Source organism: Alnus glutinosa, chromosome 12 (genome assembly GCF_958979055.1).
Source record: "Alnus glutinosa chromosome 12, dhAlnGlut1.1, whole genome shotgun sequence".
In the NCBI taxonomy this organism is placed as follows: Eukaryota; Viridiplantae; Streptophyta; class Magnoliopsida; order Fagales; family Betulaceae; genus Alnus; species Alnus glutinosa.
This window is the reverse complement of record NC_084897.1, coordinates 21,381,686-21,393,715: the sequence shown is the minus strand read 5'-3', so window position 1 is coordinate 21,393,715 and position 12,030 is coordinate 21,381,686. Positions and strand designations below refer to the sequence as shown.

At 33.9% G+C, this 12,030-nt stretch overlaps 2 protein-coding genes across 3 annotated transcripts; both read right to left on the bottom strand.

Moving 5' to 3' along the window:
- Positions 1–2: 2 nt before the first annotated feature.
- Positions 3–1,352, bottom strand: LOC133851466 (psbP domain-containing protein 7, chloroplastic). Its single transcript, XM_062287902.1, has 3 exons — positions 870–1,352; positions 537–759; positions 3–414 (listed from the first exon to the last, which is right to left on the bottom strand). The coding sequence occupies exons 1-3, from the start codon at positions 1,189–1,191 to the stop codon at positions 102–104; spliced, it is 858 nt and encodes a 285-aa protein (XP_062143886.1). The 5' UTR covers positions 1,192–1,352; the 3' UTR covers positions 3–101.
- Positions 1,353–5,425: 4,073 nt separating this feature from the next.
- Positions 5,426–9,955, bottom strand: LOC133851593 (zinc finger protein GAI-ASSOCIATED FACTOR 1-like). 2 transcript variants are annotated; one of them, XM_062288073.1, is made up of 4 exons: positions 9,463–9,601; positions 9,170–9,226; positions 8,234–8,630; positions 5,426–6,526 (listed from the first exon to the last, which is right to left on the bottom strand). In XM_062288073.1, the coding sequence occupies exons 3-4, from the start codon at positions 8,587–8,589 to the stop codon at positions 5,575–5,577; spliced, it is 1,308 nt and encodes a 435-aa protein (XP_062144057.1). In that variant the 5' UTR covers positions 8,590–8,630; positions 9,170–9,226; positions 9,463–9,601; the 3' UTR covers positions 5,426–5,574. The 2 variants fall into 2 exon arrangements, with proteins under 2 accessions (XP_062144057.1, XP_062144056.1); XM_062288072.1 differs by lacking the exon at positions 9,170–9,226 and having other exon boundaries at positions 9,463–9,955.
- Between the last annotated feature and the right edge of the window lie 2,075 nt (positions 9,956–12,030).

The window sequence follows — 12,030 nt, the reverse complement described above, 5'->3', positions numbered from 1 at the left end:
CATTTTTCAAGGAAGAAACTGTACTGCTTTATTCACCCAAAAATAAAAAAGAAAAAAAGGGAAGAAAAGAAACTGTAGTGCTTTCCTTATATTTCTCCTTATCAGGAGGTCAGATAAAATGAATGAGCAATTGTCTGGAAGTCTGATTTCACCTCCGGCCATGCTGATTCCGGTGCCTGAGCATTTAGAGTAAAAAGCCTGCCACCACGAGAGCAACAAACGGCAATATTATGACGGCGGAAGGAGGGGCTCTCAACTCTGAATTCCAGCTCATAGTATTTGACATTCTTTACAGGATCCTCTCTTAAACTTGATTCTATCAATGAACCTTTAACATCAGGGCGTCTGCTAGACCCTGTGATGCTCCGAACCACCGCTTCTCCCACTTCCTTCGGTCCTCCAAACGCTTCAATTCTATAAAGAAATGTAAAAGATTAGCTCCAAATTTCAATTTACCACAATGGGGTGTCACAAATTAATCTACGCAAGTTCTTTATATTCCGATACTAAATGAACAAAAAATTCAGAGTACTTACGAGAAGTCTTGAGGAACTGTCGACACAATGACGCTAACATTGAGCTCGCCGCTCGTGCCCGGCGGACCAAACGCAACAACCGGTTCACTAATACCCCGCCGCCGGTTGTTGGACTTGGCCGTGTTTATGGGAGGTGGATCAAGTGCTCGTTCGAGTTCTGTTTTTTCCACTGCTCGATATAACAGTGTTTGATCTCCAACCCATTTTGCTGGGTATATAAATTCTGTAATATGCAAAGCAAATACAAAAATCAAAGAAGCATCATTGACATTTTCTTGACAACATTATCACACACACACATATACATATATATGAACATTAGAAGTTACTAACCAAATCCTTCATTAGTCTCAACGCAACGACTGAACCCTCCAATAGGATAAATCAAATCCAGCTTAAGGTTCCTCCCACTTTCCGGCGATAGCCCAAGAAGAAAACTTGTTATCCCACCAAAATCTGCACCAACGGCTACTACAGAAGCTGACCCAAGACCAACTAATAGCCGCCGCCTAAACGTTGCTTCTAGAGGTGCAAATTGTTCCGCCGGAGACCGTCCCGGTCTGGTTGTCACCTCATGAACACTCCTTTTTGGGTCACCGGAGGAATGTGTCATAAAAATCCGGTGAAAATGTACGTTTTTTGCATGCATGGACATGGTAGTGCTAGTCTTGCAAATTAAGCAATATCGATCTTGCTTCTATCTCTTGTTGTGGGCATTGCTCATCATGTACGTGGGATATGATCCTCAACTCAAGGTAATGTACATTTACCATTTCAACAGATTCTGTATCTGACCAATAGCAGCGTGCCACGTTGCACAATTTGGGTTGTTTATTCATTCTTTGGAAATAGAGGGTAGTGAATAAGCAGAAATTTTGAAAGAGATTTGTGAAGTAATTGAATTTGATTGGCGGTGCAAATGATTTTCACTCCCGTGATAATGCTTATCTTGTTTTCGTGGTTCTCATTGTTTTTGGTTTAGCATTCTAGGACGACACCGTTTCCTTCCCCCAACCATCGTTCTTTTTTTTTTTTTTTTGGAAAAAATAAAAAAATAAAAAAAATCAATAAGAGACTTTCATTGATATTTGATACATATCCTTGAAGCTATATAAAAATAGAAATGTTAAAGAATCTACTGTGATTCTTTTTGGGACTTTCTGTATTGACTTTGCACTATTTTTTTAATTATAATAATAATAATTAAAAAAAAAAAAACCGATAGCTTGTAATTGATTCTCTCTAATTTTTTTTTTTTTTTAATTTCTTTTTTTCGCCAAGTTAACACATAAGTATCCAAGAAGAATTACAGTAAATGCTCTAGCATTTATCATATAAATAATATAAGTAATGGTACATGTCACTCCACGTCCCCCTTGTATCCGGCCAAAATTGACATGGATTTGGAGATATTTGTATTTTGTCGGGGCATTTTAGTCTTTTGATTTTTTAATTACCGTTTGGTCCTTTCTGAATTGCAAAGAGTTCAAGATTTTTTTGAGGTATTCTTGTCTTTTCGTTCATTTGGTTTAAATGGTACATGTCACTCTACGTCCCCCTTGTGTCCGGCCAAAATTGACGTGAATTTGGAGATATTTGTATTTTGTCGGGGCATTTTAGTCTTTTGAGTTTGTTAATTACCGCTTGGCCCTTTCTGAATTGCAAAGAGTTCAAGATTTTTTTGAGGTATTTTTGTCTTTTCGTTCATTTGGTTTACATTTTTTTTTTCCTTGTGCCACTGCGTAATTGACAATTTTAACCTTCTTGCTCGTACTACATATGTCGTTTCGTATCTTCTCCTTCGACAGTGGCATTGTCTTGCGACTTGCTAAAAGATTTGCTCCCTTTTTAACTTCGAAATTTTGAAAGGGTTGGCAGCCATTTTTCCGTCCAGACATTTACTTGAGCACCATCTTCTATCCTCCATTGAAGCCCTGCTTTGAGGAGATCACCAGCTTAATTATCATATATATATATATATATATATATATATACTTCTCCAAGCATATGAGGTCTTTTGCCTAAACTTGCTTCCAAAAGATTACCATCTAGATAGCACTTAGCTTTAAAAATTCTTGCAGCTAATAAAAGATTCCATATTAGTAAAAACCTCCAACATTGTCTTGCATAAAAAAAAAAAAGCCTTGTTAAAACTCTCTAAATCTCGAAATCCAAAGCCACCTTGAATCTTTGAAAATCCTATCGTTTCTTAGCTTATTCAATAAATTCAACAATCTTTCTCATGTTGATCCCACCAGAACTTGAGCATCATCAAGTTAATGTCCTGACACAAAATCTTAGGCAGTTTAAATGCACTCATGCAGTCATGACATATGTAGAGATTGCTTGAATAACTGCTTTTAATATAATTTTCTTCCGTTTGGGATAAGAATTTAACTTTCTGTTGTTCATTCTATTCCAAATCATGTCCTTAATGTTTTTAAAAGTTTTGGTTATGGATTTACCAATCATAGCCGATAGCCCCAAGTATTTGTCATAACTTTGAGTGGATTGAACCTAGCTAGCAATTTCAAGAATTTGTACTGTTAGGGAAATTTTTCACTCATAAAGGTTGTAGATCACCAGACCCATGCATGATCATCCCATAGTTAAAGTCCTAAATGATATTAGGTCAAGCCGTTAGGTTTGTTGCTACCTCTAAGCCTATAAATACACATTTATAATAGGTATAACCCTAGACTCAATTATTTTAAGCACACTGTCTTTCTGAAATAACAATCAATACTCTCTGACTCAAACATCGGAGGGGGATTGCCGGCACCCCCTGATACAGTGTTCATTGCTTTGCAGATCGTGAACAACAAAGTCGAATCATCAGGGGAATTATAGAGTGAAACATCACCTACCAGAAAACTGTATCAACACGTGCTTTTGCCTCATGAGTGGTATTATTACCGGGAAAAATGGATGTTTTCTCCTTATTGAGCTTCTAGCCTAATGCACTTTTTTTCTTTTAATAAATTTCTAACACCTGCTACACAATTATAAATTTCTACACCATTATAATGAGTTTGCTTTGCAAAGAATAAGACTATCATTAGCAAAAAGAAAAAATGGTTTAACCTTGGCCCTAGCCTCTTTTAGTAATTGAATCTCTTGTTAACGCACCATATATTGTACTCTATCAAGTGGGGGAGAGAGCTAAGTGCCTCTACACAAAGAATATAAGAAGTAAGGGGATAAAGAGTCTCATTGTCTAATTCCTTAGGTATTATATGTCCTTTGAAGTTGCCCATATGATAACCACATAAGATACAATACTAATAGATGTCAAAATTACCAACTAAACCCATCTTGATTAAATCCAAGCTTCCCCATAACCCCTTGTCCTTTTGTAAGACCTATAATCAAAATTCAAACTTTTCTTGCACATATTTGAAAACGTTCCCCACTTTTGCAATCCTCTAACGAACGTCGTTTTTCAAATGTATTTTTGCTTATGTTAGGTATAATATGCCCATGAGATTTCCCATTGATGATAACCAAGTAAGATACAATACTAATACATGTCAAAACCAACTGTACCCATCTTGAATCGAAACCAAGCTTTCTAATAACCTCATGTCCTTTTGTCAAAACCATGCGTACTTTTCTTACACGAAGTACCCTTTGTTCGAGGGAAGCCATCTTATCTTACGAGTTAATTCGCTGCTCGCTGAACACACACAATCCTTACGGCTTGATGGCTATGGAAACGTTTCCCATTTTTTCAATTCTCTAACGAACGCCGTTTTCCAAATACGTTTTTGCTTATGGGAAGAAAATATTATTCAAGATTTTCCATTAGCTTAATTATGGAAAAACTAATGGAGAGTAAAACTAGAGTAAAGTTGCATTAGAGAAATGCTACACTTCCGATTTTATTTTATTTTTTCTTCCAAAAGTTGGTTCTTAAGTGATGTGTCACCATCTCACTTGGAAACCAACTTTTAGAGAAATACTTTGGAAATTCCCAAAGTTCAGTAGTGAATGACAAAGAAACTAAAAGGAAGCATTTTGTGGGAACAACAAATGTTTTAGTTTATCAAGGATCTATGATGTTTAATTTGTTTATCACTAATGGTTATTGTGAATGATGTTTCATTTGTTTATTAGGATTTGTTTAAGAATTTAATTTATTAGGATATGTTATGGTGGATGATGTTTAGTTTTTTTATAAGAACATTTTTAGTAATTGTGGATGATGTTTAGTTTGTTTATGAATTTGTTTATCAGAACATGTTTAAGTAATTAGTTTATCAAGATTTGTGTATAATGTATGATTTTTTGTTTATCAGGGAAACCGATTTTATAGATTTTCAAATTATATAGCTTGGTTCAACGAGATTAGTACAAATTAATTAAATATAATTGTTGGCTTCCTAACGTATATCCATGTGCAAGGAATATCAAACTCTTCCCGGGGCATGGGCATATATGCACCAGAAAGAGCAAACTCTTCCTCAAAAAACATATGTCAGGATAATCTGGCATATGTCGTATATGCTAGTAATCGCAACTTTTCAGACACTGCATTAATTAGTGGCACTAATTAAGTGCCAGAAACATGTTTTCTGGCATTTATTGATACATGCATTCAAAGTTTCTCGTAGATTAATACTCAATAACCTTGATTATACATACTATAACTCCTATTAAAATAAATAAATTATATCTTTTTCAGTGTTAGTAATGGAACATATATCTAAACCTCTCATTTAAATGTTGAACGGTTTCGGTCTTACGAATTCAAAACATTCTAAATTCTTTTCTTTTTCTTCATCGTCGACGTCGATCTTTTTCTGAAATATTTATCACGTACGTCTGAGGTTCAATATGCCTCATTACTCTTTAGCAAGGCACTAGAATTCTTCCACGACTAATGTCAGTTGGGAACAAAAATATAGACGTAAGAAAATATAGGGGAAAAATTCATTACATCAAGGAGTACTAGGAATTAAGTATTTTCTTTTTGTTTTTTTTTTTCCTTGGAAGTCGGTGTTGAAGAGATTGAAAAAAACAATGTTTAAGAGTACTCTTAAACATCCCATATGGATTTTTCCATGAATGGTTGTTGCTGAAAGTGACTCAATCCCTGAATTCTTTGGCCAATTCCTTCAAACCCCATTTCTTTGTGCTTTTGTTGCTGCTGCTTTTCATAAGAATTCCCACGCCTTGCTCCTCCTCCAAGCCCCAAGAAATCCACAGTCGTCATATTATCCCTACTTACCGTTGCTCCATTAGCACCGCCATTTGAATTTCCCCCATGCAACGCGCTAATGTTACCGTTGCTGCTGTCATGCTTCATGTTCTTCATCAATAGTGAATTGTTTTGGTCCAGTAGACCGTTCAACATTTCCATATTGGACATTCCCAAGTTATCAAGCATCCCATTCGCATGCAGAAACTGCGATGAAATTTCGTGTTGGCCGCCTTTTTGGATGAACTGGTTTGCGAACGGTTGATCACGATCATTCATTTGGGGCTGCATTGCACCAAAAGATGGCGGTGCCAGGCTTGTAACAAAGCTGTTCGGCATTAGTGGACGGTTCATGCCACTCGCAGTACTTGCCGTTGCGCCCATTTGAGCCGCTTTCTGCAACAAAGCCGTCGCCGACATGAGGGCGGAGCCGGGGAATAGGTGTCCGTTTCCGTCGAAAATGCTTGAAGAATTCATGGTGGGTGGAAGGGAATGAGAGGAGGAAGAAGAAAGGCTTCTTGGATTGCTAAAGAGATTTCCTGCAGTCATATTGTTCATGGGTTTTGGAGGCAACGATAGTACAGGAGCCTTGGCATCAGTTTGGTCGAATCCGGAAGTTCCACTACTTGATGATCTCGGATTGTTATTGTTGATGGGCATTGAGGAGATGAGATCGGAGACTTGGCCTTGTAAGTTTGATCCCATGGTTGACAATAATCCTTGCTTTGCTTTGTTGTTTTCATCAGATAGGGCATCACAGAAGGCTCTGTGAGTGATGAAGCTATCTCTCCTGCATAACAGCGAAGCAGTACGTTAAGAGAGAGAGAGAGAGAGAGAGAGAGAGAGAGATATTCCTGATAATTACGAGTTCATTTCTTTTTCTTTTCTCTTTTTGTCATTAATTCCTCGTTTGTATTCTCTTGTCATTAAGAGCAACTTTTTTGTAGATATTCTTTCATGCTACATGGCATTGTCGATTCACGTCAGTAGCCAGAGAATTAAGAATAAGAAAAGGACCGAGTAAGGATATATAACATGTTAAAAGTATTGATTAAATGATTAAATTTATCTATTCCTATCAGTTTAAGCTTTTGAAATATGTGATAATTTAACATGAAATCAAAGTCAAAGTTCATGAGTTCGCACTTTGTCTCAGTTATTTACCCATATTTCGATTAAATATTTCACATGTTGAAATGGAGTTTGAACCTACATGTGAAGGTAAGGAGGAGTGAGTATTGATTAAATAATTAAAATATATATTTTCCTATCAGCTTAAGTTTTTGAGATAAGCGGTGATTTAACATATCATATCTTTTTTTCTATACCTATTTTCCTTTTTTAAAGTTAAGAAAAATCTTCAAAAACCCTCGTTAAGAAGATTCTCCTTCCATTTCCTAAACCAAGGGAAAGTTACACTAGTACTGGTATACAAGATTTAGGGAAACACTTTAGCTTCCCTTATCCTTAATTTATTCGGGGAAAAAAAAAATGCTTTCTCTTTCTTCTTCTTCTTTTTTTTTTTTTTTCTCCTAACATTGATGTAAAAGAATATTTAAATATTATAGAGAAATGATAAGGGAAGTTATTATGGAAATCGAATAGGATCTTCTCTATTTCAAATGAAATTGATAGTATCATTTTCATGGGCCAGATTTAAAGTTGGCACATTTTACGTTTTATACAAAGTCAATGTTAGCACTTAGCACGTCTTTTAAAAAAGTTATATGATATAAAATTATATACATTGTTATATGCACAAACTTTTAATATAAGAAAATGATACAATCCATCCCCAACCCATCTCATTTTAAAAATTCACAATTGAATTTGAAATTCGATGGTAGATTTGAAACTTTGTTATATGAAGATTTGTAAGAGATGGTTAGGGGATGAATGTCTAATATAAATATATCCCGACTATGAAATGGAGAGGATTTTGTCCCTATTGTGGAGTGTATTTGAATAGGAAAGTAAAAAGTAGTTCAATTCCCTAAATTTAAAGAATTTATATATATATATATATATTGTTACGAGTGCTCTAAGATGAACTTATTATTATTTTAAGGTATCAACTTTATTGTATATATAATATAACCCTATGATAATTAAATCAAATGAAAGATTAGGACCTCAGCTTAAACAGCTTTATTAATTAAGGTGTTTAGTCAAACTAAGACTTTAAGTAAAGCTAGCACTTTTTACACGAAAAAGTCTAGATCTTACTAAGAAACAAAAACTATATTCTTAGACAATCTGCATAATCCAATTAACCACATGAGTTAATCAAAGATCTCGTGAAAGGTTCAAATTGTTCATGCACAAGCAATTTTGTAAGATTAATGTACGTTATTCAGTATAATGATATACGACTGGGATGACGTGATATTTGATAGCAGTCATATAGATGACAGTTGTATAACAATCTACTAAATAGCGTTTCTCATTTCATAAAAGTAAAATATATATAGATATATAGTTGGAGTAAGAATTGAACCTGGAGAAGATGGTGCCACAGTCGCACTTGTATTCTCTAGTGCCACAGGTCTTCAAATGAGCTTTCCAATCAGATTGAACGGCGTACTTCTTGGAGCATTTCTCACATTTCCATTTTTTCTCACCATGTTTTCGGCAGAAATGCTTCTTAATCCCAGTAAGATCGCCTAATGCACGGGCCGGGTTGTGATGGACGCATGAAGCCTCGGGGCAAACATAGACCCGCTTCCTGATTTCGGTGCTGGTTCTTTGCTTAAGCTTCCATGGCAGATTGTGGCCTCGCCGATGCAGTTGAAGGTTTTGGTCCCTTTGGAACCCCTTTTTGCAAATCTCGCATACAAATCTGTTTGTAGCCATAAGGGCGGTCGGTGATAGAGCGATGACTTCAGCTGTTGGGTCTGCATGCACATAGATTAATTTTATATATATATATATATATAAAACGATAATTAAATAATTAATGTCCTTCAAATCTTTTCATTGGTTTCCATGGAACCAATTAAAATATAAGAAATGCAATGGAAAAGTTGAAGTTTTTATTTTTATTTTTATTTAATTTGTTAGCTGGCTTCATGCTTTTATAACTTTAGGAGGATTATTTTTCCATGCTTTCTCAATTGAATTCTTGAAAATTTTTGGCTGGTGGCATGCATCAAGCTTATGAAAATGAAAAAAAAAAAAAAAAAAAGTTGAAATAATTAAGGATATATATGCATTTCTTTACCTCAAACAGTCAAAAACAAAAATATATAAAGAAAAAGGAGGAGGGCGGCCAAGGCAAGCAAACAGTTTGCTACAATGATTGTAATCCCAAGTCAATAATTGAACCCCGTTCAACTACTTAGACATCAATAATTCCCCATTTTTGTGGCACCCAGAAGAAAAAAAAAAAAGAAAAAAACGAAAAGAAAAAAGGAAAGTTGGAAAATTAACCTACTTCATGGCTACCTTGAACTGACTGGAATCTTTCTGATCCACAGCCTTTCTTTTGGTCCTTTCATTCAGAAAGATTATAAGTTAGCATGTAAAAGGCAGCCAAAAACTTTAACTCTCGAAAACCCATTTGACCTTTGGATCAAATCATGCACTAAAAGGACTATTTTGAAATTAAAATCAAGCATTAAGCATGTAAAAGCCAGGAAGTTTCTATTTTTCCCAGCTGATATTTTTTTAAAAAAAAAAAAGAAAAAAAGAAAAGAAAGGAAAGGAGAAATACTGAAAATAAAAGACCTGGTGTTCCTGGCTGGTTTCTTTTCTTCTTAACAGTTGGAGGCTGCTGTTGTTTAGCGGTGGAGCCATTGCTGCTGTGGTTGAAGTGATTCAGCAGCTCTTGCTGTTGTTGAACTTCTTCTCCGCCAGTATTGCCTGAAGAGAAGCTCCCACCATCGCCACCTGTGATATTTGACATTGAAGGAAGAAAAGGATAAAAAAGAGGTAGCGGCTATTATTGAAACCTTTTTTGTCTCTTGTCTTTCTCTCCTTTCCAAACTCTCTTGTTTCTTTCTCTCTTTTATTGTTCTTGCTGCTGCTCTATGGGAAGATTGTGTATAAAATGATAAATAAAAAAAACAAAACAAATTAAAAAACAGAAAAGAGGGGATTTGTTGCAGCTATAGGAAGACAAAAACCAGGAAATTCTCCTTCATTTCTGGTGGAGAAAGAGAGTTCTTGCTGCCACGAGATATGATGAACACAAGAACCTGGTCTTCTTTGGCCTTGTATGGATAATTGAATATATATATATATATATATATGTAATATGCTTTTATTAAGGCACTGTTGGATGGGGCGACAGATATATGCCCCTAACCATGTTCGGTATTTACGGGAATGCCCTTCTAATCTTGTTGCTTGAGCAAATCAGAAATAGTCACAGGATGTCAGAGCAGATGGGGGGACCTTCGTGTTTTGAAAAGATGTCTTTTTATTTTTAATTTTTTTAAAAAAATAAAAAATAAAAAAATTATTTAGTCGATTATTATATAAATAAAATGACGCGGTAGTGAAAATTAGTCATTAATTTTTATTTTTTTCAAGCCCTTATTGATCCAAAAGTTGATTTTTTTGTGCGTTTTTAGAAAACAAGCATTGAAACAAATCTTGTTTAATTAGTTAACTAGCTAATTACTAAACTCAAATAAGCTTAAAATCTTAATTATCTTTGATCAGTTGGCAAATCTTGTTTAGTTAAGCTCTCTTTAAGATTATCATGTTCTATTTCTGTCAAATGCATGCCATTTTCCCCCCTCATTGCCTCAATCAATGTCTATTTATTTATTTTGTTTTTAATTAAGCTTCCATCTAATTATAATTCTTGAAAGCTCTTCAGCTTGAGTGAGACTATTCCTCAAGACTAGTGCCCCACATTGGCCTTATGGTCTTTATGAATTTCTTGTGTAGTTCTTATCATGATGTAATATGTATATAGGACTTAGAACTTAGGTCAAATAAATTTCTTAGTTTTGACTTCCTTTCATTTGGAATTATACATTAATTTTTCCATCCCAAAATCATTAATTATTGACTAAAAATCATGTGTGGTAGATGTTGGTCCAAATGTCCATAATTCATTCTAAAGAGAAAATACCATTCTTTTTTTTTCTTTTTTCTTTTTGGAAGTACATGAGCTTTAGGCACGTACGTAATCTCATATTTGAATGAGAAATAAACTCATATTAGTACTTTTTTCTTTTATTTTTATTGTTTCTTTATAATATTATTATTGTTTTTATAATAAGAATATTTTAAATGTTCAAAAAGATGAGACAGAATTCTCTCCATAATGTGATATATATATATATATATATATATATATGGATCTTAAATTTTCTTAACATGACTTTAAAATCAAGTTTCTGATTTCATGATTTTCTATTTTGAAACTCGACTTTCGTGTCAAATCTAATTTTCAACCTCCCTTTTACTTTTTCGTCAAATAAATGACACGAATTAAAAATAAAATTATGCCACTAGGATAAAAAATAAAAATAAAACAAAAAGAAAATCCTTATACCCTAAGATAATAAAAAAAAAAACTAAAAAAACTAAAACTAAAAAAAAAAAAAAAAAATAGAAACTATAAAAAAAAAATTAAAAAAAATTAAGAAAAACGAAGGAAAATATGAAAAAGAGCGATTTTTTTAAAAAAAAGAATAAACTGAAAATTAAATTAAAAAAATTAAAAAAAAAAAAAACAAAAAAAGAAAGAAAGAAAAACACGTTTTAATTTTTAATTTTTTGATTTTTTTATAACTTTTTGTTATGTTAGATTTTTTAAAAAAAATTAAAAATTTTATAAAGGGCAATTTTGTTATTAAGAAGGACATTAATATTTTTCGGTAGTTTAAGAGAAAGATTGACAGAATTGAGAATTTATGAAAACAATGACAGTGAAGTAGTTTAAGAGAGTTTAAGGGACTTACGTGTATTTCTTAAAAAAGTTATTAAAAAATTATGTTTTTGGACGATTTTTATAACCCTAGGGGTCATTTAGGCATATAATTATTTTGTGTCCCCACGATCTGATTTATTTTAGTGATTTCTGGCCGACGAGACCTTCTAGTTGAAAATTTGTCCTATCTGGCGATATTTTTTTATAGAAGCACTTATCTTCCAAAAATACCACTTATTGCAAACTAAAATACCAAAACTGCCACTTTTGCTTTTTAAGCCGCCCTAAACCCTTGATTGACCAAAATAACCTTATCTGTCACGGGCGAGCACTGATCGAATCGTTCTCGAAAAGGACCCGACAATAATACAAAAATTCTGCTATTCACGTGCACTAGCTTCGTATTT